Genomic DNA, 25,204 nt, shown 5'->3' with positions numbered 1-25,204 from the left:
TGTTAGAATTTAAATAATTCTAGTATCTTGTTTAAATTGTTGAGTGTTATGCAAATTGTCATGTCAATTGTAAAGTACAATTGTTAATCGTTTGATATGCCAATAAAGGTTTCAGAAAGAAAGAAAAAAAGAAGAAGTAAATGCAAGGCATTAGGAAACACACATTTAAGACCATGCAAGTCTTGGTGTCCATTTTTCAACAAACAGGTTTTCCACAAGCATCGTGCGGACAGGTTCTCAAAAGATCTTTTGGCATAACTTTGCACAGCATGAGAGATCACCAGTCAGCGGCTGCTGTAGTGCACATTTCTGCAGAGTCTGACACTGGAAATCAAGCCCATGGAAAGTTCTCAGTACACTGATCATCGGTTGCTTTCATGCTACTCTTTGGATCTAGAATTGTCATCCTGCATTCCATTATATCCAAGCACTGCCGCCTTGCTTTACAGTATTGTCTGGTTGCCTATTACCTTATTCAGGAAGGACGAAGGTGCCTTAAAAAAGTGATTGCTGTGCAAGCCTATTTGTGTGGCCTGGCAAAAAACTACATTGAGACTTTTCAGGGCTCTCATGAATTAATTCATGTGCTTCAACATTCTGCTTGTCACTCACTTCTCCTCCACGCATTCTCTTCTGCTCCATCTCTCTCTTCCATTTTCACCCCAGGGAGTGGGAGGATCAGATGCATTCACATCATCTGGTAAGGGGGGCAGCATTTGGTGTACTGCCTCAGGCACCAAGAGGTCTTGGGCTGGCCCTAATTAATGCATATTGAAAACTCACTTGTCAGGAGAAAGGTTTTAGCCCATCCTTCTCTCTGACATTATTCGTAATTCGTAAAATTCAGAATATTTATGTACCTCTTTTCAATAAGAGTAGTTCAGAAAGTGGTTCACAGAGTAAAATAAATCAATAAACGGCTTCCCGTCCTCAGCGGGCTCACAATCTAAAAAGCACAGAATAGGCATTAGGAGCAGACCACTGGAAAAGAGTTTTAACACAAACAGTTTTAACATCTCTGCGTGGCCTCCCTGAGCCTCAGAAGACCCTTTTTTTGCCTTGGGTTTTCCGTCGCGGATGCAGGTTCGGACCCCCTCAAGGCATGGTACCCAGAGAAATGTACCCCCTTAGTATGCCACTGGAAATAGCACCATGCTGGGGTGAGAGGGACAGTTGCTCTTCTCCTGCTAAATATAAGAGGGCACCGCTTTAAAAGGTACCTCTTTGCCCAGTTAGCATGCTAGTTTTTCATATGCAGGAATAACAAGCAATTTCCCACATGGGATAGTCCCATGGATAGAACATGGTGGGATAGTCCCACCCAGAAGATGCTATAGCACATTCCATGTATGCATTTTGAATCGGTTGACATTCAAAGAGGTTTTTTGAGTGGATGGTGAAATTGGCAGTTATTTGGTCTATGTGAAAGTACCATTATTTCATATAGTTCAGTTCAGTTCATATAGTTCAGTTCAGTGAAATAGTGATGTAATAAAGAAACGTGATGTCTTTTGTCTTTTCATTCCAGAAATCAGCCTTACCTCAACAGCAGCATTCTTCTTAGTGGTGATTGAAAAGCAGAAGCTCATTACTCTTAGCTAAAAGCTTGAATGAATGAGAGCCCTGGACAGATGGTTTTCCCATACAAATGAAAGCCTAAATACCTCTGTTGTGGAGTGAGCTAAAGAAAACATGGCTGTTAAAACAAAGCACATCACGGCTTCCATCTCAGCAAGAGCGGTTGTACTAAAGACTTGCATTCAGCTGTTAATGCTTCAGGTTACCCTAGTGGGAAATGTTTTCTGTGGGAATGTGCTGATTTGGCCCACAGAAGCCAGCCACTGGCTCAATATTAAGATCATCATTGAGGAAATGATACATAGAGATCACAATGTTACTATCCTGATGTCAACCGGATCACTCTTCATCAAATCTGGTGATGTGCCGGCTGCTACATTTGAGGTGTACTCTGTGCCCTTTGAAAAGGATGCTATGGACTCCTTTATTAAGGACCTCATAATGCTGTGGTTGTTCAACAGACCGACCGTTCTGACTTTCCACAAATTTTACCAAGAGCTGGGGAAAGTGGTAAGGAATGTCAATGTTCTCCATCGGCAAATGTGTGAAGGAGTGCTAGCCAATCAGGAACTGATGGCCCAGTTACAAAGAGGGAAATACGATGTGCTCCTTGCTGACCCTGCGACAACCTGTGGTGACTTGGTTGCTGTGAAACTGGAAATCCCATTTGTGTACACCCTGCGGTTCACGCCGGCCTCAACAGTGGAGAGACACTGTGGGAAAATACCTGCCCCTGCTTCATATGTGCCAGCTACTTTGTCTGAACTCACAGACAAACTGTCGTTTAGAGAAAGGGTCAAAAATATGATATCCTACCGTGCACAAGAGTATATTTTACACAGCTACTGGGGAGAGTGGGATTCTTATTACAGTCAGATTTTAGGTAAGTCAAACTTGTTATCTTTTTACCCAAGGGTCACTATTTGGTAAAGCACATGCTCTGAAAGCAGAATATTCCAGGTCCAATCCTTGGCAATGGTTAGAAAGAAAAATCAAGAGATCAAACTGCCCCCAGTTTGCTCAGCCTGGGGCCTTAGGGAGCCCTCCTGTTGTACAGGACCAGGCTAGATGGCCTGACTCAATGTAAGGTAGGAATAAGCCCTTCTTCCCCTAGTCCACTTTCTTTATTGTTCAGTGCATTCACTCTGTCTTGTGACTTCCTTTTCCTGAATTCCAGTTTTACTAGGAGAATTTATAAAAATAATTTTCTATTTTGGGCGAGGCACAGTTTGCTGCAGTGCTCTCTTCCTTCAGTTCATGTGTGTCTGGCCCCTGCTCTGTTACCAACACATACGTGCAAGGCAGCCCTCCCATGAGACCAACTGAGGTGGATGCCTCAGGCAGTAGCTTAATGAGGGTCACTCATCTCCATTTGCTCACTAGTCTCCCCTGCCCCTCTTCTTCCTGTTACTTCCTGGATTGAAAAAAGAGGAGGGAGACAGAGGGAAAGAGAGACTGTGGAGGGGTGAACTAGAGTGCTGGGAGATTACTTAGCCGACCACACGCCTCCTCTCCATATTTCCTCTTCCACTCTGTTTCCGTCTTCCTTTTCCAATCCAAGAATCAGAAGAGTAGAGGTGAATTCATATGAGCTGCGATTCTATACACACTTTCCAGACTCCAGGGAGGAAGCCCCATTAAATAAAGGGGGACTTACTTATGCTGACTTACTTATGCTGATTGTCATATGGAATTTAACACTCGGAGGGAAGGTATAGCAGAAAACAGCTTGTTTGTTGCTGGTACCAAAGCAAGGCAGCACGGAGGCCAGTTGCCTCAGATCATGCGCAAGTGTAGCTAGATGCAGCTAGCTTTTATACTCATTTCAAACATAGACAAGCAAAGACAAGGGGTCCTGTAAAATTCCATCCCTGCCACACTCAAACACCCCCTTTACCCCTCCTATTAGTGGTTGCTTGGGCAAGATAACACAGACCAGCTCTGTCTGGTCTTCAAGGACTAGGGCACTAGAGAGCCAGGCACTGGGTCAGGGGTGGCTCACAGTTTCTTGCTAATAAGCATTTTAGGCTCACAAGCATTTTAGGACCAGAGTCAGAACTGATGTTAAAATGGCGTTACGTTGGTTAGAGATTAGTGAGAGCTCTTGGCCCATGGCATCGACATTATTCAAACATTGCTTTTCAAACATTGCTCTGAACAGTACAGGTTCAGTACAATTATTCTGCAAAATGTTTGTTCGCTCCTCTTGGTTGCCATCTCCAGTATTTCTCTTGCTGACCTTATCATGCAGTGTTGAAAACAATCTTAACCCACTTTTACCTGGCCCACAGATGTACACATTTGGTCCCTGTTGCATATATGCAAAGTTGGGCAGAAACAGCATAAGCAAAAATCCACTCAGTCTAACAGCACACAGATTATGACGTGGCCTGTGTAATAACAATTATATATGCTTATCACAAGTGAGTAAGTTTTCTAATCATGACAGTGTGGTGAAATGGCAAGAAGCTTGTATGAATTTAAAGAGGCAATGGATACATTCCTGGAGGATGGGTCTATCCATGGCAAGTAGTCATGATCAATATGTGTCTTGCCAGAGCTTCTCCTTACTAGGCCTCATGCCTGCTTAAGGCTAATTAGTTTCCCTAGTTAAACTCGCAAGTGCAGCAAGCGAAAGTCAGAGCCAAGTAACAGCCCACAGATTCCAGGTAAGTCAGTCAAATCAGTCAGAGTATCCAAGCCAAAGTCCAGAGTCAATAAGCTGAGTCACAGTCCAAGATCAGATTCCAGGTAAGCCAGCCCATCAGTTAGAGTTGCCAAGCCAAAGTCCAATGTCAATAAGCCAAGTCATAGTCAGCCTCCTCTCCAAACTACACTCCTTCTACCATTCACACCCCCTAGTTCTTCCAGGTGCTGTTTATATATTTCTAGGTTCACTGTGGCTGCAGTTGTGCAGCACACCTCCAGCTACCACCTGGGCTTTAACCCTGCATTTACTTAGAGCAAGGGGCACTGTGGACACCACACCCTATCGGTGATATCTTCTGTGATTTCGCTACATTATGCACTCCCCAGGGATGGGAACCGGAGTCTCAAGTCTGAGTTGCAAAAACACATGTTTTTTTGCTGATGCGGGTACACTAAGGGTCAGGCATGTCAATGACTCTGGAATCAAGTCTGAGGCCACTGACTCAGAAATGAGCTCCCACGCATGCAGACTCAAGTCTGTCTGTTTCTGGGTGTGCTTGCTTACTTTTTTTGCAGTGTGAAATACCTCGTGGAGCCATCATTCAGACTGGGAGAGCAGCGTCGAACTTCCAGCCAGGAAGCAGGGAAGGGTTAATGTTTTGATTTTGCATGGGGGGGGGGGAGCAGGCTCTCTTGCCCATCTCTGAAGGAACCAATGATCATTGGATGAAGGATGGGTGGTCTGATTTTTTTCCTTTGGATGAAGGAGGGCAGAAGGAGGAGCCGAAAGGGGTTCTTGCTTTAGAATTAGCTGGAGAAGCCCAGGGAGGGGGAAAAGGAGGAGGCAGTTTGTAGCGATCACACTTTCCAACCTCATGGCTCCTGTGGGCTCCATTGTTACTTGGGAGGAGGAAGCCTCATTGAATGACCAGCACAAATGGGACTACTTCTGAGTAGAGTTGCAAAGAATTGGGTCATACTGGTAAGCCGTTTAGCTGCTGCATGTGACCCTCCTCCCTCTTGTCACTTCTGTCCCCCGCTCTCACACAGTCTGTCCCACCACCACCCGCCTTGTTTACAGACGGGATGGGGACATCAGGGTAGTGTTTCAAGAGAACTCCTACACACTTGCACACAGACACACACATGAAGAGCTCAGCAGCAGCCCTGGTTTTTTCTGCAGAGCCGAGGATTGAGTCTTTTCACATCACCAAAACGCTCTGGGTGATTTGGAAAATCTGCCCATTAGGACTTGTTTTTGACTTGAGAAATGGGGGACAGAGACTTGTGACTTGACTCCAGTCAAGCTGCACTGGATTTTCCCATCCCTGGCATTCCCTCCATGATCAGTGGCAGAGTGCCTTTGGGTACCAATTTGCAAGGAGCAAGGGCAGGAGACACGTAGGACCTTGGGTCCTGCATGTGGGCTTCCCAGGCAAAGCTGATGGGTTACTGTGTGTCAGAAGATGCAGGACTAGATGGGACTTTGGTTTGATCTAGGATGGCTGTTCTTATGTAACTTGTAAGCCCTGAACTCAGAGCCATAACTGGAGCAGAGACTGAGGAGCACCTGTCACCAGGTAATAAAGCTGTGGCTTTATCCAACTAATTGCGTGTGAGTGTTGCTCCTTGCCCCCTTCCTGCTCCAATCCCTCCTGCAGCCACCTGTTAGCTGAATGAACTTATTGAACCATCCCAAGTTGATTCTGTTACAAAGCAAATTAAATCTATATGCTGAACAGAGAGAAAGTTTAGTAATTTGCAGCAGGTGGAGATAGAATCATGTGTGGACAGAACTATACTGTTTTATCAATGTCAGGAGTTTGCTCTAGCTCAGGAATGTGTTCATTTGTTTGGCTTTTTTCCATGACAAAGATTGGCAGAGCTGACTCAGAGCGGAAGGTGCTAAAGTGCAGGAGATCCCAGCATGCGCTGGACTGCTGATTTTGCTGTGTCCTGGCCTGAGCAGAGGAAAGCTGGATCATGCTGTCTGGAAAGTGGTCGCTGTGCTTGGTTTTGGGGTTCTTCTTGGGCCAGGCCTCTGGTGGGAATGTTCTTGTTTTGCCGGCTGATACCAGCCACTGGATCAATATGAAATGTGTCGTGGACGAGCTCATAGCCAGGGGCCACCGAGTCACTGTGCTGGTGCCTTCATATTACCAGATGATTGACACCTGTGATCCTTCTCCTTTCCAGCTGGAGGTGATCACTGTTCCCTTCTCAAGAGCGGAGGGAAAAACTTTGCTGGAAGACCTTTTACAAATGTGGATTTATGGCCAAGCTGAACTTTATTTCTGGGAATATTACTCAAAACTTTTTGACGTAGCAGAGCAGCTTATTTCCAAGTACAAAATTTTCTGTGACTTGATTGTATCGAATGAGGAGGTACTACAGAATTTGCGGTTAGCTGGTTTTAACATTCTTGTTGCAGACCCGCTCTGCCCTTGTGGAGAGCTGTTGGCTGAGAAACTTTCTCTTCCATTTGTGTATTCCTATCGGTTTTCTGAAGGAAACACAAGAGAACGTGTTTGTGGGCTTCTCCCAGCCCCTCCTTCCTATGTGCCCACTGCCTTGGGAGGATTAACAGACAGGATGTCCTTTACAGAGAGGATGAGAAACCTGCTCTTGTACCTTTCATTTGACCTTCTCTTCCATCGTTTTATAGCAGCCGATTGGAATCAGTACTATAGTGACATTCTTGGTAAGATCTTTCTCTTAATTCTAGCGACTATATTTCTGACAGTGAAAACTGGATCATATTTGCATGTTCATCTCATATTTTTGCTACCTGTGATTCAGCATGCTGATGATTTGCACATGAACACGTGTGCAGTAACCACACTAAAATATGAGGTAATCTGAAAATTCTGTCTGAAAACTCTGGGACAGTGTGGCTGCAGTCATCAAATCATGTGGGCCACTAGAGTTCGCGTCACCCTATGTGGGATGTCAGTGCGTCACCCCCCCATGCAGTGGGCGGGGCAATAACCAAGGTGGTGGGCGTGGTGATGTACCATCACTCCACCCCCACTGGTTTTTTGGCTGTACCTTTTGATAGAACAAAGATAGAACACATTCTGCATGAAATTACGAATTGATTGATATATAACATGATGGTATCATTCTTCCAAATTGTGTTTTTAGTGATTTTGGTCACTAGTGATGTCACACATGCCCCCCCCCCAGGGTGTCAACTTACTAAAACCTTATTGCAGCAGGTCTCAAACTTTTAGCACTGGGACCCACTTTCTAGAATGACCATCAGTCCAAGACCCACCAGAAGTGATATCATGGTGGAAATGACACCAACAGGCAAAATAAAATAAATAAGTATAAATAATTAAAGTAAAACAAATAATTAAATAAGCAGAAGCCAGCCCTGTTCCACCAGGTAAATTTCCTCTGTAGCCTGCCTGCAATAACACCCCCCTCCAAAATCATTTTCTGTCCTACCCAGTGCCCAGTTCAATTTAAGAACTTCTGTTTAAACCAGATCACTGTCAGGATCCACCTGAACTTTGCAAGTTCACCTTATCAGCTGAAGCATCTGTTTTGATCTTTTTTAGTTGGGGCGGGGGGGGGGGTGTTGAGGCTGCCTTCCGGAGCATTTGTTGAGCTCCAGTTCCATCAGATCAGGACCATTCTGGTGGCTTCACATTCCCCTTTGCCTGGCCTGACCACCAACCAAGGCACTTTGCTTACTCACAAGTAAATGCGACCGTGAGGCTTAGTTTTGCTTTGCATAGGGCTCAATGCATTAGTCTGTTTGGAGGGAGGGACTCCCTTCTCAGGTGTTTTGCAGGCTGCATTCATTGGATCAGGACCATTCTGGTGTCGTTGGATTCCTCTCAGCCTGCCCTTTCTGACGGACTAAGGCAAAGTCACCTACCTGCGAGTAAATGTGTGATACAGCTCTGATTCACTTTGCATAGGCCTCCATGCATTTTTGTTCTCCAGGTTTTTGGCCATAACTTATGATAGAGAGGAGATATTTCACTCTGGGTTGTTGCATTGCAGTCTGCTGGAAATTCCACATCCAATGGTATATAACGTGATGGTATTATTCCTCACCACTGTGATTTTAGCGTGTCATCCACCCAGTGCACATCACACCCCCTGTGTGCGTCAGCCGGTGCTGCCCACACCACCCGCACCAACGCCACTGATGTGGACGTTTGTCTCGTGACTTAGGCATTCAGCATCTACCTCATTCCTTCCTTTGACTCCCTGCTCCTATTCTTTAGTCCTTCTTCATTCTTTCCATTCCCAGTAATTGTTTCCCTTCTAAAGCTGCTTGCTTTCTCTGCACTCTGAGTCCAACTCCATTATAGGACAAGATTTTTAGAAGGTGTAAATCCATTCATTTTGAGAATTTGAACCAACAGGAAATAATAAAATTAGTATCTCATCCAAATCCTCTCCCTCTGCATGAATTTAGATGTGCAAATTGATGCAATTCCTGTGTCTGCCAACAGGTCTATGTGGCCACTTGACCCCTGAATGTGGGGAAGGCATCTTTTATTTAATCCCCCCAATCACCAGAATGTTGTTGCTCTGTATTTGGTGAGTACTGCTTCCCTGGCCACAGGATCGGTCTTAGGAGCTGTGGGGCACAATTAGAAACACTTTCGTGGGGCCCCCTCTAATTCTGCAGGGCCCCTTCTACCAATTTTTTTTCCTCTGGGTAGGACTCCTATACCTTGTCCAGTGGTTTTCAAACTCTTCCAGCCTGCATTTCCCTTGACCTCCAAGACTGTTGGCCATGGCTCCGCATTATGTTACTGAGGGCCAGAAGTGACATCATTAAAGCAGGAAGTGGCCAGAAATATTAACTATATTAATATTAGCTACCACACACTCACCTATAAGTCAGTCTCAGAGATAAGTCAAGGGTAGGTTTTGAACAAAAATCATGGAATTTTCTATGATCCTCTAATAAGTCGGGGGTTAAACTTAGGGGGGTGTCTGACTATAGTTTTGTCTGATTTTACCTGAGACCAGATCCTGAAAAATAACCTACCAGTAATTGTTACGTAAGAACTGTACAGTCACTAATTTATTAAAAACAGAGTAAAAGATCATAAGATACATTTTAATTCTATTTAAATTCTGGTCTTCACCACCTTTTTGTAAACACTATCAGAGTAAGTGCACTGTAAACAACATACCATTAAAACAGTTGTTCCTAGCCTGGGGTTCACATACCCCCAGGGGCACTTAACAAGACCTTTAGGGGTACTTGAAAAAGAATGGCAGAAAGAGGCAGGTAGAGCTCCAGAGTGCCTTATAGGGCCAGCAAGGCAGGGAAGGGAGGTAGCTAGTTGGCTGTGAAAGCCCCACCAATAGCTAGTTTTTGGTCCTCAGCTCATGTATGAATCAGTGATTGAAAACCAGCACAGTAAAAAAAGCTGAAACATAATATGGAAGTACATGAAGTATGGGTTTTCATATAGAGGAGATGAGGGCTTGCATTATTAACTACAAACATTTTGCTAATAGGAAGGGTACAGTTTATGGAAATGGGCTGCCAAGGGATATGCAAGTGAAAAAGGTTGGGAACCACAGCAGGAGATCCATGAATCAAATCCACCTTTAAGGTGTCTGGTGTGTTAAGCCAGAAGCTCTACATATAACATACAACTTATAACTGGGAAGTTCTCACATAACTGGGAGTGTGCAATTCAATTCACAGCAGACAGATGAGCAAGTGCAGCTGCATATGGTTGCAACCCTTTTTACTCAGAAGTAGACCTACTGCTTTCAATGGGAGTTATTCTTGAGTAATGGTGCACTGAATTGTAGTCTGGGACTTTGTTTTAAATGGAAAGGAGGATCCTATCCTGGTTTTGAGAAAAACAGACCTCTGCCAAATGCTAGCATTTGCAAAATGGAACCAGGCTGCAGCAGCATTTGTACTTGGATGTTCTATGGCATAAAATCCATGTGACAAGGAGACCCGCATTGCACAAGAACAACCTCAGATCTGTCCCTGAGGACATATCCATTCAGGAGCCACAGCCAATTCCTGCTCCCCAAGGTGTGTATGTACTTCTGAAAACAGAAGTTTTTGTTTACGTTCTACATTCATCCCCACTTGTTTACATTTCTCCTTTTAAAATGTGAAGTGTGACTGAACCCTCAGTGTTTCTACAAGCAAAGTTGCCTGGACTATAGAATTTGTGAAGGAAGATAAGCTGCACTTGTTTCACTACAGTCCTTTTTTACCTTTAGGGAGACCCACAACACTGTGCGAAGTAATGGGGAAAGCAGAAATATGGCTGATCCGAACTTACTGGGACTTTGAATTCCCTCGGCCTTTCCTACCAAATTTTGAATTTGTTGGAGGACTGCACTGCCGGCCAGCCAAGCCTTTGCCTGAGGTAATTCTCTTTGTTGCTGTCCCCTGGGTAACGTGAATTAGGGCTGTCTCAAAGAAATCAAAGAAAGGGTTAAAAACATGAGAAACTCTGAGATCTCCGGGATGCCCTGGGAGCAGGAAAGCTCAGGACCGCCAGTGCCTATCAGAGGAATTTTAGCAGAGGGTACAAAGTTTCTTCTGGGCCCCTTCCCAAAGAGCAAGGGGGACAATGGGGGTGGGCAGAACGGGGAGGCAAAATAGTGCAGGAGAGTGCTGACAGCCACAGTAGTCTTTGGAGCTCAGGTCTACTAGGCTTCTTGATGCAGAGCCCAGAACGGGGAGGCAAAATAGTGCAGGAGAGTGCTGACAGCCACAGTAGTCTTTGGAGCTCAGGTCTACTAGGCTTCTTGATGCAGAACCATGTGGCACTGGCAGCTAGATAAAGTAATATGGAAAATTAAACACACTCCTCTCTAAAATTTTTGAAATATAGAAAATCGATTGCGGAAAATTAGCACCATTGTATTTAGGCTCACACTAGAATGGATCAAAATGAACTTCCCCACAGCTGGGTCCCTGAGCTTCTATGCACTCTTTCATGGTTATGGGCTCCCCAAGCCAAAGAGCTACTGTAGCAGGCCAGTTTCCTCCCAGATTAATTGGCCATAACAGATATTCCAGTGCATATTGTTTCATTGCATTCTGCATTAAATTACCTTTCCAATGATATATAACATGATGATATTATTCATACATACCAAGATTTTCACAATCACACTGCATTAAGGAGGGTAATAGAAACTTTCCTGGGCCTGGTACGTTTGGCTTGCAGCAGCAGAGACAAAGTACGTACATTGCCATGAAGAATGCAGTTCCAGCTCTTTGGACAGTTTTCTCCAAAGAATATTGATTTGGACCAGCCAAGTCTGCGTGTGTGTGTGTGTGTGTGTGTGTGTGTGTGTGTGTGTGTGTGTGTGTGTGTATGTGTGTGTGTTTGGAGGATTTTTGGTGCCCTAATCCACAAATTTTATCATCCGCAGATTTTGTTATCCACAGGGGTTCCAGGAACAGAGCCCCCACAGATAGCAAGGGCCCACTGTATATACATATACCTACACACTCCACAGTGTTCCATCCACAGGCAGAAGGAGCACCAATTGGGAATATGACAGTCATATGTCTTGGATAGAACACATGGTCTTCAAAATACTCTAAGGAACTTGAACGTATATAACCATTAGGAAAATTCCAGCTCTTTGGACAATTTTCTCCAAAGAACATTGACTTGTACCAGGCAAGACTTTCTTGTGCTGACCAAATGCCAGAGAAATGTGAAAGCCCTGGTGTTTTCTTTCAATAGAGCTGTCTATACCAAAGGACTGATGAAAGCATATATAATATATTGCCTTTCTCAATACACTATGTCTGTGGTTCTCAAACTCTCGGGGAGAGTTTGAGAGCCACTAAATCTTTGCCTTAGAAGGCAGGGGGTGGGGGGAAGGCAGAGACGGGATGCCTAGCATCACACCTCTGATTGGAGCACAGGGGCACGCTACCACTCACCACCGTCTGCAGGAGCCTCCCAGGAGTCAGGGGCAGTGGCATAGCTAAAGGGGTGCAGGGGGTAGCAGCTGCACCGGGCATCAAGCTTTAGGGAGGCAACAAGCTGAGTTTGACACTAGTGACCAAAATTGTGAAAATCTTGGTATGTATGAATAATACCATCATGTTATATATCACTGGAAAGGTAATTTAATGCAGAATGCAATGAAACAATATGCACTGGAATATCTGTTTTCTATCAAACGTTATGGCCAATTAACCATAAAATGAAAACACAACTGCCTTGTGGAACAAAAAAGTGGATTTGCTTAACTTGAGTTTTAACCTTTGAGAATGATTGTTCTGAGTGCCAATGAGATGTTATTATGATACAGCATGGAATCAATAACTTTATATTTATTTACTTAATTAAATTTGATTTTGTCATGTGGGGGGGGGGCTACAAAATCTTCTTTGACCCCAGGTAGCAGGTAGATGCCTTAGCTATGCCACTGACTGGGGGGAGGCAACAGAGCAAGTAAGTGGAAAAAGGTAGGTTCCTCCCAATTTTCACTTTTAAAAAAGCCCAGGCATGATGTCACTTCTGGTTGTGACATCACTTCCGTGGCAACATTTTGAACTTGGCACTGGGCTACACGATCATTAGCTATGCCACTGGTCAGGGGAGCCTGGTGTCAGCCTCAGCAGGGCTCCCCACACAGCACAGGGCCCTCCAGAAGGTGATCGCGACAACTTCCTGTTTCTCAGTTGCAAAAAGATGCTGGGCTTTGTGTCTCTGCCTTCCCCCCTCCCCGCTCCTTAAGGGAAAACAGCACAGGATGGGGCGTTGTGATGCCCCAGTTTAAAAACCACTGAACTATGTTTATGGCTAAGGCACTTGTGTCCATTATTATTTTAAAGGCATCTTGATTTTTGAAAAAGCATGGGAGCCCATGAACCAGTCTCTCAATTGGTTGCATTTGGGAGTGGAGCCATGGGGTGTGTTTGTATGGGGGTGGTTGCGGGAGGTTGCTTAATCATTTTCCTTTTCAGCCCAGTGTTTGTTTCAATTTGCCCCCATAATCTGCTTTCCCATGTGCATGATTAAAGATGCACCATCCTTGCATCTTTTCCCCTGAAGTTAAGGAGATGTTGAGTGGACAAGCAACATAAAGGGAAAGGGTTAAGGAGCTCCTCTCCTCTGTCCACACAGATAGCTTCCCAGGGCTGCTTTTCATTTAAAAATGAAAAAAACAAAACATTGGGGGCACTGTTATTGTGTGAAAGGACTGCTCCCTGTGCCCTTGACATGCATGGTGCAAGAAACCTGTGAGTTTGCCTGTTGCCTGTGGAGACACATGCTCTCTGCATGTCCTCTGTAGTTTCTTGCACGTTGCTGTCCTGTTTAAGCTACACTTTGGACAAGCAGTACTATTGATATGCTCAAGACTATTTAATCTGCTTAGAAACTGACCAAGGATTTGTTATAAATGGAGCTTTCTCTGTGTCCATGCCATCCAGTAGGGCTGGGTATTCATTTTTGAAGCAAAATGAAATGCAAAATAAAAGGGGCCCATTTGACTCAGGCACAATTTGTCTTGAAACAAATGGACCAGGGCACATGTGAGTACGATTGGGGGTGAAGTTTTGGAACCCTATTTGTACCCAATTTTTTGGGGTGTCTTTTAAAAAAAGAAGATCTTACTTTTAACAATTCTTTCACACCATCTCTCTTGAGATGTGTAGTCACTTCTGCAGCAGCCATTTTTTATTTTACCCAACACCACCATGATGTTTATTGAACTTGTCACATATCTGCAGCTCCAGAACTCACCCTGGAATGACTGGGCTTGCAGAGGTGGACCTATCTGCTTGGCAGCACACCATTGCCTATGGTAGGGGCTTCACCTCTCCAATTGCCTTCAAGAGAGAAGACAGGCAATGTCTGCTGTAGCTACATTACCTCCTCTTGCAAATGGGCCAATCATATGCTACTCCACAGTGGCCTTGCCACTCACTCACCTGCCCCTTTGATCTGTGGTGGTGGAAGGAGTAGCAACCATAGCAGCCCCTTTCTATCATGTGACAGCACTATCCCTGCAGTCTTAGGTGGTGCAGTCTTTTCTGCACTGACTATGCCTATGTGAGTGAGCAAAGGTTATATTACAACATTTCTAACACTCGTCTGGCAGCTGCACATCACAAGGGAAGATAGGTACTAGTGAATGTTGTACTTCAGAGAAGTCTGTCCACTATTGGTGATCTTCTCATTAAGGAATCCCCAATAAACTTCCAAGGAACTTTATTCTCCCCTTTCATAAAGTAAAAAAAAAAAAAATTAGGTCTTGGGCTGCAATCCTTAAGGCACATGAGGAAGTAAGCCCCATTGAATACATATCTACTTTTAAGTAGACAAGCATAGAATTATACTGTCAAAGACTTATAGCCCAGTCCAATCAGGAGCTCATCACAATTTTTAACTTCAACCAAGAACTTGTTTCTACTGCCAATAATGTCTCAATGTGAAACAGTAAAGAGACATAAAGAGGCAGTGGCGTCGCTAGGGGGGTGTGGGTGGTGCGGGCCGCACCAGTTGATGCGCACGGGGGGGGGGTGACGTGCACTGAGGGGTTGACATGCTAAAATCATGGCGGTTAGGAGTAATACCATCATGTTATATATCATTGGATGCGGAATTTCAGCAGAATGCAATGCAACAAGCCAGATTGAATTATCACCTTTCTACCAAATGTTATGGCCAAAAACCTGGAGAACAAAAATGCATGGATCCCTATGGAAAGTGAAAGTGAACCGTATTGAGCGTTTACTCGTGAGTAGGCAAACGTGCCTTAGTCCGTTGGAAAGGGCAGGCTGAGAGGAATCCAACAACAACAGAATGGTCCTGAGCCAATGAATGCAGCCCCCAAAAACACCTGAGAAGGAAGTTCCTCTCTCCAAGCAGACCAATGTATTGAGCCCAATGGAAAGCGAAACTAAGCCTCACGGTCATGTTTACTCACGAGTAAGCAAACGTGCCTTGGCTGGTGTGGAAGATCAGGTGAAGGAGAGTGCAAGGCTGCCAGAATGATCCTGATCATTCAGCTGCACCTGCACCTGCACCTGCATAGACCTGCACCTACAGCTAAACAAGTGCTCCAGAAGGCAGCCTCCCCCCCCCCCACACACACACACTAAAAAGGATCAAAACAGAGGCTTCACCTGAAAAGGTGAACTTTTTTGAGACTTGCAAAGCCAGGTGAATCCTGACAGTGATCTGCTTTAAACAGAAGTTCTTATATTGAACTGGGCACTGAATAGGGCTGAAAACCTTACTAATTTTGGAGCGGGGGTGTTATTGCAGGCAGGCTACAGAGGAAATTCACTTGGTGGAACAAGACTGGTTTCTGCTTATTTAATTGATTGTTTTACTTTAATTATTTATACCTATTTATTTTAATTTGCCTGATGATGTTACTTCCACCATGACATCACTTCTGGTGGGTCTTGGACAGATTGTCATTCTAAAAAGTGGGTCCCAGTGCTAAAAGTTTGAGAACTGCTGCAATAAGGTTTTAGTAAGTTGACACCCTGGTGTGTGTGTGTGTGTGTGTGTGTGTGTGTGTGTGTGACACCACTAGTGACCAAAATCACTAAAATCACAGTTTGGAGAAATAATACGATCATGTTATATATCAATCAATACTTAATTTCATGAAGAATGTGTTCTATCTTTGTTCTATCAAAAGGTACAGCCAAAAACCAGTGAGGGCGGAGTGATGGACATCACCACCTTGGTTATTGCCCTGCCTTACTGCATGGGGGGTGATGTGCTGGCATCCCGCACCGGGTGGCACGAACCCTAGTGACGCCACTATAAAGAGAAACTTTATTCTTATATGTATGTGTTTAATGTTTTTGTCTTTCAACAGGAAATGGAAGAATTTGTCCAGAGTTCAGGGGAAGATGGTATTGTGGTGTTTTCTCTTGGCTCAATGGTTCAAAACTTAACAGATGAAAAGGGTAACATGGTTGCTTTGGCACTTAGCCAAATTCCACAGAAGGTTAGTTCCTTGGATGCTGGCTTCATATGGTTTGGAAAAATAATTTTAACTTTTTGCACACTGGACCTATGAAAAACAGATAAAATGTTCTCTCCACAGTCCAGTTCTTTCAACAGGAAATGGAAGAATTTGTCCAGAGTTCAGGGGAAGATGGTATTGTGGTGTTTTCTCTTGGCTCAATGATTCAAAACTTAACATATGAAAAGAGTAACATGTTTGCCTTGGCGCTTAGCCAAGTTCCACAGAAGGTTAGTTCCTTGGCTTCATATGGTTTGGTAAAAATAATTTTAACTTTTTGCACACTGGACCTATGAAAAACAGATAAAATGTTCTCTATGTCCTGTCTGAAACTGCAGCATCTTCATTCATGTTCTTCTTTTTTCACTGATTTGCATCTGAAATTTCTGCATCAAGGTTGGTCACTTTTAAATGTTTTGAACACTTGACCCTTCTGAACAATAGTGTTTTTGTGTATGTCCAATAGTATTCTTTCCACAGTCCAGTGAATGTTGGGGGTGGAGGAAGAGTGTGGAAATGAGCACACTTTTATTAAAACGTTTTGTTGTAGAACACACACACCGCCACAAACACACAGAGACAGCTTCAGAAGAACTGTGTAGTCAAAAAATAAAATAACTTTTTAGATTCAAGTCAAAGGAAACTTGGAGAAAAATGAGTGAAATAAACAAATCGCAGCTTATAGCAGAGGTTCCCAAACTGAGGGGTTGTGATGCCCCAGCCAGGATCCTCGGTTGCTGCCCCCTTTAAGGGGTGGGGCAACAGTGATGGTGGCGACATGATTGCTATGATTGCACCACTGCCAGGGACGAAAGGGTTTTTTATTTACCTGGAGGTTGGTTGCTATGGCTCTCTGGAGGGTTTGGGAAGCTTGTGACCTCCTCCGCAGGCCTCCCCACACCTCCATGCTTCTGTAAACAGCTTTAAAAAGCCACTTCTATTCTTGCAAATGAAAATTGGGTGGCTTTTTTGTTGTTTATAGCAGATTGGAGGCATGGGGAGACCTGCAGAGGAGGTTGCAGGCTTCCCAGACTCTCTGGAAATGAAGCCACGTGTCCGCGTTTACTCGTGAGTAGGCAGACTTGCCTTAGTCGAGGCAGGCTGAGAGGCTCCAAGGCCGTCAGAATGGCCCTCATCCAATGAGTGCAGCCCCCAAAAACACAGGAGAAGGAGGTTCCTCCCTCTCGGCTGCCTCCCTTCCAGTCTATGGAGCCCTATGGAAAGCAAAGCAGCCTCATAGTCGCATTTACTCGCAAGCAGGCAGACGTGCCTTTGCTGGTCTTCAGGCAAGGCAAAGGGGAATGTGAGGACACCAGAAGGGTCCTGATCTGATGGAGCTGGAGTGCAAAAGAAGGCAGCCCCCCCCCCCTAAAAAGAACAAAAATGAGGCTTGAATGGTAGGAGGAAAGTTCTCTATTTTGCACTTGCAAAGCCAGGTGGGTCTTTATTCTGATGTGCCTGAAATAAAAGAACTTTAAACTGGGAACTAGGGAGGGCTGGAAATCTCACTGATTCTTTTTGGGGGGTTGTTATTGCAGGCAGACTACAGAGTAAGCTCCATTGACCACTATGGGACTTACTTCAGAGTAGACATGCATAGGATTGGGCTCACAGGCTGCAATCCTACCCACACTTTCCTGAGAGTAAGCCCCTTTGACCACTATGGGACTTACTTCAGAGTAGACATGCACAGGATTGGGCTCACAGGCTGCAATTCTACCCATAATTTCCTGAGAGTAAACCCCATTGACCACAATAGGACTTACTTCAGAGTAGATTCACTTGATGGAACAGGACTGGCTCCCCCTTATTTAATTATTTTATTTTAATTTCATTATTTATAATTATTTATTTTAATTTGCTTGATGATGTCACTTCTGGCCATGACATCACATCCAATGGGTCCTGGACAGATTGTCATTCTAAAAAGTAGGTCCCAGTGCTAAAAGTTTGAGAACTGCTGCAATAAGTTGTTAGTGAGTTGACATGGGTGTGTGTGTGCATGTGTGTGTGCGCGTGTGTGAGAGACTCTACAAGTTTTCAAAATCACTAAAATCAGAATTTGGAGGAATAAGACCATCATGTTATATATCAATCAATGCATAATTTCATGCAGAATGCAATGAAACAACCCACGTTGAAATATCTGTGTTCTAACAAAAGGTACAGCCAAAAAACGGTGGGGGCGGGGCGATGGTACATTACCATGCCCACCTGGGGCATTGCCCCGCCCACTACATGGGGTGACGCACAGGCCTCCTGCACCGGGTGACGCGAATCCTAGTGAGACGCCACTGAGTCCTTTATTGATTCTTTTGGATATCCACTTTGTGTCCCTTTTAATAAAGCTGTAATCATTTATTGGAATATTTCTCTCAGTCTCTTCTTTAAGTAAAAGGAATTTCTGCAGAACGCAGGTTTGCATCCAGTCTTAAAGTCCCAGTATTCCAATAAAGTAGGTGTACTAATTCCCCTAAACAACGAAACCAGGCTCTTTTGGTAACACCTGATCCAGCTCAAATTCCCCTGCGCCGACGTAGTGGCACTGGTAGGCTTGCACTGCATCCCAGGGGAGAATTTAGCAGGTGGAAAGACTCCTCGAGGTAAGGGACATTCATCTTTTGCGCCAGCAAAAGCCTCAGCATGTGCAATGGGTCTACTTGGATCTGCTTGAGCTCTATAACTGGCACAAGTCCACGTGAATCCTTGTCAACAGATCAGGCCCAGGAAGAGGCATAGGATGTTGCACACACCAGTCTGCTGAGCCTGCCCCCTCCCGGGAGTGATCCACCCACCCCCCATCACCTTAACCCCATGGCCAGCTCATCCATAATATTACTAATAAGCTCTCATTCAGCCATGGATTTCAGGAAGTGACAAAGGGTGCATTTCACCCTGAGTCTGCTGCCAACTTATTCCAGCCTGCTGCTGAATTGAGGGCAGCAATCCAGCCCCCTGCTTCTTCACAATAGTGCAGTCCCTATAAACAAAACAGGATGTACAGAATGTGCTGGGAGTTCTCTCAGCATTTTCCCCTGCATTTTCTCTGCTTCCTAATTTGTTTAATGAGACCATGCAAGGAAGAAGCAACATGAGGAAGTAGGGGGCTGAATGGTTACCTTTCACATGGTTTTTAATTGGGGGGGCATCAGTGGATCAGGATGGTATCAGTGGCGGTTTTGTGTTGGCTGGTAGACCACCTTGGGCCATCTCTGCTCACCCATTGCAGCTGTAGTATGGAAATAGTACCCTTTGACTAGTTTTCAGGGCTGCTGTACGGATTATTGAATGAAGCACTCAAATCTCCTACAAAAATGCTGCATATTATTTTGTTTCAGCTACAGAGAGTTCCTAACCAACCAAATATAATGAGGCCCCATGATACATGTTAGAAAACGGAGGGGCAATCTTCTTTGATTGTGTAATAACAAGTACCAGATGTACTGTACTAAGGCTACAATCTTAACCACACTTTCCTGGGAATAAGTCCCATTGAACTCAATAGGACTGACTTCTTGGTAGACCTGCATAGGATTGTGCCCTAATAAACATTGACCTGCTCTAAAGAGACGCCAAAATGAGTAGAAGGCCTGTGAGTTAACATTAAACTGCTTTTTCATTGCAACCCAAGTTGCTTAACAATGTTTCCATTTTTTTTTATTCAAGGTTATTTGGCGGTACAAAGGGAAACATCCAGAATCGTTAGGACCCAATACCAGACTTTATGACTGGATACCACAAAATGATCTTCTGGGTGAGAGACCTGATGCTGCACGTCATGGCTTCATTACCCCACAAGAATGTTCTGCATTCTTTACAGAAGTGATCAGAAGGAATAAGCAGCTTTCTCTGACTCCATTCCATTCTTGTTCAAGGGTTCACTTTGCTGCATGTTCTATTCTGCCTACTTTCTAATTTTAAATTTTCCTAATTTCTGAGATTAAGTTCATAATTGGCAAATGTGTGGTCCGTGTGGTCACTGATGCACACCAGTACTATGTTAAGTAAACATTGGACAATGCAAAATCTATACAACATGGATTTGATAAATGGAAAGTTAAGTTACAAAGTACATCTTGGAATCCATAAAACATGTTTGATAACCTGTCATTTCAACTGCTAAACGCTTCTTTGTAAAGTCGCTTTGAGATTGTTCAGGATAAATTCCTTGTTCTGCAAACACTTCAAAATATATAGACTAGAGCAGCTGGCACCAAAGTTCCGTTTACCACTTATCTTTCCAGTTAATCACCTCAGAAATGTGTGCTGGGCAGCCACTTCCACCCAGAAATCTGGCCTTAGTAGCCTCCTGAGGCAACAAGCAGTGAAAGCAGCTGCCCCGTGAAAGTTTCTGGGGTGACTGACTAGAAAGATGAGCAGCTATGGCACTGAATGGTAAATGCTGCACTGTGCAGGGAAGGCATTTTCTAGACACAGCAATCCCGCAGTGTCTGGATTAGACTCCTGAACTAGACTGTTGGACTAGATCATCTTGGAGACCACTGGACTAGAGGATGGAGATCTTCAGGAATAGCAAGTCAGCTGGACTGAGCTGAAGCACTGGCGCTGAGAAATGGTGAAAGTAACCTACTTTCCTGAGCATATGAATCAGCCCATTTTTCTATTACAGAACATTCCACTTTAGGCATTCGTGGACTGCGCACCGCCAATCAGCAGTTCGCAAAAACAGTATAACAGCTCAAGCAATCAGTCATTTTTTTTTTTTAATGCCTGAGGAAATTCCTTTATACCTGCAGCACTCCAGACATTTAATATTAAGGTAATGGCACAGCTCCTCTACGCCATTCCCATTTGGATCTCTGTCTTCTGCATCACAATTGAGAGGATTCAATCTCTCTTCCTATATAAAATCTTTGCAGTACCTCAATGCGTACCTTATGCTGTTTTATGTCTGGAAGCCGGCCAAAATAAAGTGGAGTCTTTAGCTTTGCTTTGCTTTTTCAAACATTGGTTTAGAATTGGCTCTGCTGCAGCTTGGAGCCCCTATTGAAAAGTATTTTAGAAGACTCTTTCCACTCTCTAGGACTGGTCTTACTTAGCAAGAAAGTCCAACCTCTAGGACTTTCCCTGGATTTGCTAGGTACGATGCCATGGACAAGCGCATTTAAGACCTTACGTACCTGACTAAAGGACAGTGAAAAACAAGAGCTGAGGCCAAGAAAACCTGCTCCCTGCTTTACTTTGGACTATCTTGGGCAACTGATCTTGGTAGTAACTATTTAAATTTTCCAACAAAACTGCAAGAACGCAGAGTGTTTTCCCTAGCCAGATTCAACGCTTTCCCATGGAATGAGATGAAAGCCAGGTCCAATGCGGAACAATCTAAAGTATGTCGTTGTGGTTCAGGTTCCTTTGAGACACTTCTTCACATTTTACAAAACTGTGATTGTTACTTTGACTTACGGAGTCACTATTTATACCCCTTTTAAAAGTCTTTTAACAGATCTGAAACTGACACAGACAGTTACTAACTGGCAGGAATTAAATTTAAACAACTACCATGGCTAAGTACCTTTATTGTATTTATTTATCTCTAATTAATTAATTGAGTCTAATTAATATATATGGACATTTTTCTGTTTTAACACCCTGGTTTTATTGTTTATGCCAATAAAGGTTTTTGACTTTATTACAGGACACTCGAAGACCAAAGCCTTTATAACACATGGTGGAACCAACGGGATTTATGAAGCCATTTACCATGGAATTCCCATGGTTGGGATCCCCTTGTTTGCTGACCAGCATGATAACATTGCCCACATGAAGGCAAAAGGAATGGCTGTGGAACTGAATTTTAATAAAATGACAGCAAAAGATTTGGTGGACGCCTTGAACACCGTAATTCACAACACCACGTGAGTCAACTGGAAACTCTTCTCTTAAAGTAAGATAATGGGTTGTATCCAAAGAGAGTAAATCCTGAGTAAGCCCCACTGAAATCAATAGGACTTGCAATTGTCACAGCTAATGTGTCCCATTGATTTCAATGGTGTGTAGTCAGGATTCACTTTCTCTGGATACAACCCCTAGATCAGTGTTTCTCAAACTGTGGGTTATGACTAACTAGGTGGGTTGCAAGCCAATTTCAGGTAGGTTGCATAGCATCTAGCTCAAACCACCATTGAAAATACAGAGCTGACAATACAGGGTAGAGAGCTTCTAGGCAGGGTGGAAGAGCTTCTTTCTTGGCGGGAGAGACACCATTTTGAATTTGAATAAATTTACATAAATGAATATATTAGCGATAAAACATGAATGAATGAATTTTACTGAGCTTATTTATAATACACATAAGAACTATAATACAGGCATGTAGAACCACATGAGAACTAGGAACTGTTCGCCACACAACACTTGCACAGTGAAAACATTCAGACCAAGTCAGACCAAGCCAGAAACACATGGAGACATAAGTTGTTCAGAGGCAATTGGGGCGTGTGTGTTAAAATAATGCCCAGGGGAAAGTACATGGAGACTATAAAAGGCCTTGCCCCAACTCGGCTTGCAGCTCATGTCTGGCAGTTGCAACCAGCAGTTGTGGACCAGTACTGGCTCCAACAGTCTCCAATGAGTCAGAGACTCATCGGAGACTGGAGGCTCCCTGTGGGGCAGATTAGGGAACTCCAGAGGCTGCAAAATGGCCCCAGGGCCGGAGTTTACCCACCCCTGCCTGTATACCATGTCTAGCATGGGATGAAATACTTCAGCAACAAGGTTTGCAGAACAATGTATTGTGGCTTGGGAATGTTACATCTCACACAGTGTGGTAGCAGATGTTGCAGTTCTGCACTGCTTTGGGAGGCACACAAAGCTTGGACTTTGTTGCCTGGTGGGAGTGCAGAGTGCACTGAGAAACTGAGACTATGAACAGGGGCAGCGAAGAGCAGAGCGTTGAAAGAGAAACGGCAGACATTCAAAGGGTTGATGCAGGGAGGCTTGAAGCTGGAACAGATCTGAGTTCTCGCCCACTTCCTGCAAGCTTTATTCATTCTTAAACATGTGTCGCAATACAACGAGCGTTACTAAAGGTTACAAAGATTACACTGCTAGAGAACCGCCTAGCTCTAGCTAACCACAACATTGATAAGAGGCGCTTTTCCAAAATACCATCGCACTGGGCTTTAGACACTCAGCATGTTTCAAGGCTGATGGCAGAGTGGGCTCTGCACAAACGCAGAGTGTGCTCTGCTGTGTTGTTGTCAAATATGCCAAGGCATCTCAAAGCCCAGCGCCTGTGCACATAAATTCCACAAGCAGTCAAGTCTTTTGATTCTACCCCTTCCCATATAGTTGTTTTTTTTTCCTCTCTGCCAGTCTTTTTGCCAGTTACAGGGCTGGTTTCTGTCCTGGCCATCTCTGATGCTTTTCAATTTACAGTAACCATATTTAAATGTAGCTCGGCCATTTTTTTCCAGTTAGACAACTTTAAGGTTGGTACTAAGTCATACTGAACTTGAAATGGAAAAAAGATAACCTGGCTGTGATTCTAGGTGTGCTTTTAACAAAACCTTATAACCACATTCCTCCTTGCTAAATGACAATAATGACTTGATTCTGACATCATCCCAATTGGTTCTCCTCCTCTCTCTAAAGGTACAAGGAGAATGCAGAAAGGCTATCTCAGATTCACCATGACCAACCTGTAAAGCCACTGGACCGGGCTGTCTTTTGGATAGAGTTTGTTATGCGCCACAAAGGAGCCAAACACTTGCGACCAGCTGCCCATCACTTGACCTGGTACCAGTACTACAGCCTGGATGTTATAGCCTTCTTGATCGGTTGCCTAGCAGTGTGCCTATTCACTGTAGTTAAATGCTGCTCATTTTGCTGGCACAAATGTGGTCAGGTTATCAGAAAAACAAAAATAGAGTAGTAGTAGATAAGACCTTTATTGGCATACATAACAAACACAAACACAACAATATAACAAACAGAACAACAGTAGTGGGTATAAGCCTATCATAAATGATATATAAGGATACATAGCAACCCAATAAATCAAATATATTTGTCCCACATAGAACATACCAACCTAACATATAAAATATACTGGATAGCCTCTCTTGGGTCTACTTGCCACCATTCGCTACAGATCGACCCTCTTGGTTATAGCACTGAAAACATCATTCAGTAGTTATGGCTTATCACCGCTGTCAAAAATTTTGAAACCTTTTTCAACTCTGATGGTCAGCAATCATTTAATAATAGCTTAATTTTTACCATGTGTGGAAGACCCACCCTATTAACCAGGATGGGCATTAGATAGGTGGAGTGGGCACTACTATGCCAAAGACAGTAGAAAAATATATGTAAAAGAGATTCAACCGACCCCATGTTACAAGGGCAGAGACGGTCTTTATAGGGAGTCTTATATCTCCCAACCGTAACCCTTGAGGGGAAAAATGTTGAACCTTACCAGGGTTATGATGTGACGTTCTCTGGGGTCTGTCAGTGAAGAAAGATTGCCATTTTCCCAAACTGGTATGAGATGGAATGATATAAGGGAGCGCAAACCTTCATTGCCTGTTCACTAAGATTTTGAAATTCAATATCCAGCAGTCTGACTGTGATGCTCTGATAGACCTCAGAGTATGAACACATGTTCAGATGGTCTAGTGAGATCCCTATAGTCTCAATTTTCTCGCTTATATAGTTCGACCATGAAGAAAGGTTGAGCTTGCCGATCATCAAATATAACAGACTGCCTGGAGGCAAATTGTAATGAATGTGCAACCAATATCGGATGGACAAAAGCCAGGCTCTGGTTAACAAGAGTTTTTGCCCTGTTTCCAAACATGTGGCAGCATAGAGGGCACACCTAGGTAACCCCAGAATTGCCCTAAGAAATTTTGCCTTGACTCACTCCACCTCAGAGTTTGCTGCCCTAATCCAAATTGGAATGCCATATAGTAATTGTGCAACTAACTTGGCATTAAAGATCTTAACTGCCGCAGGAATGAAACAATTACCCTTTCTG

At 44.0% G+C, this 25,204-nt stretch overlaps 1 protein-coding gene across 1 annotated transcript; it reads left to right on the top strand.

Annotated features, from left to right (window-relative positions):
• Window positions 1–1,692: 1,692 nt before the first annotated feature.
• Window positions 1,693–24,100, top strand: LOC136652274 (UDP-glucuronosyltransferase 2A2-like). Its single transcript, XM_066629202.1, has 7 exons — window positions 1,693–2,465; window positions 6,306–6,928; window positions 10,459–10,607; window positions 16,057–16,188; window positions 19,873–19,960; window positions 21,863–22,082; window positions 23,821–24,100. The coding sequence occupies exons 1-7, from the start codon at window positions 1,693–1,695 to the stop codon at window positions 24,098–24,100; spliced, it is 2,265 nt and encodes a 754-aa protein (XP_066485299.1).
• Window positions 24,101–25,204: the final 1,104 nt, after the last annotated feature.

This window comes from Tiliqua scincoides, chromosome 5 (genome assembly GCF_035046505.1).
Source record: "Tiliqua scincoides isolate rTilSci1 chromosome 5, rTilSci1.hap2, whole genome shotgun sequence".
In the NCBI taxonomy this organism is placed as follows: Eukaryota; Metazoa; Chordata; class Lepidosauria; order Squamata; family Scincidae; genus Tiliqua; species Tiliqua scincoides.
Note: the sequence above shows the minus strand (reverse complement) of the source record. Positions and strands in the feature narration are given on the sequence as shown.

Bases quoted from the DNA above. Each gene is read 5' to 3' on its own strand.
- LOC136652274 (XM_066629202.1), top strand. From the start codon at position 1,693: ATGGCTGTTAAAACAAAGCACATCACGGCTTCCATCTCAGCAAGAGCG. The intron at 6,929-10,458 runs GTAAGATCTTTC...TTTTACCTTTAG, and splicing joins GTACTATAGTGACATTCTTG to GGAGACCCACAACACTGTGC. The intron at 10,608-16,056 runs GTAATTCTCTTT...GTCTTTCAACAG, and splicing joins CAGCCAAGCCTTTGCCTGAG to GAAATGGAAGAATTTGTCCA.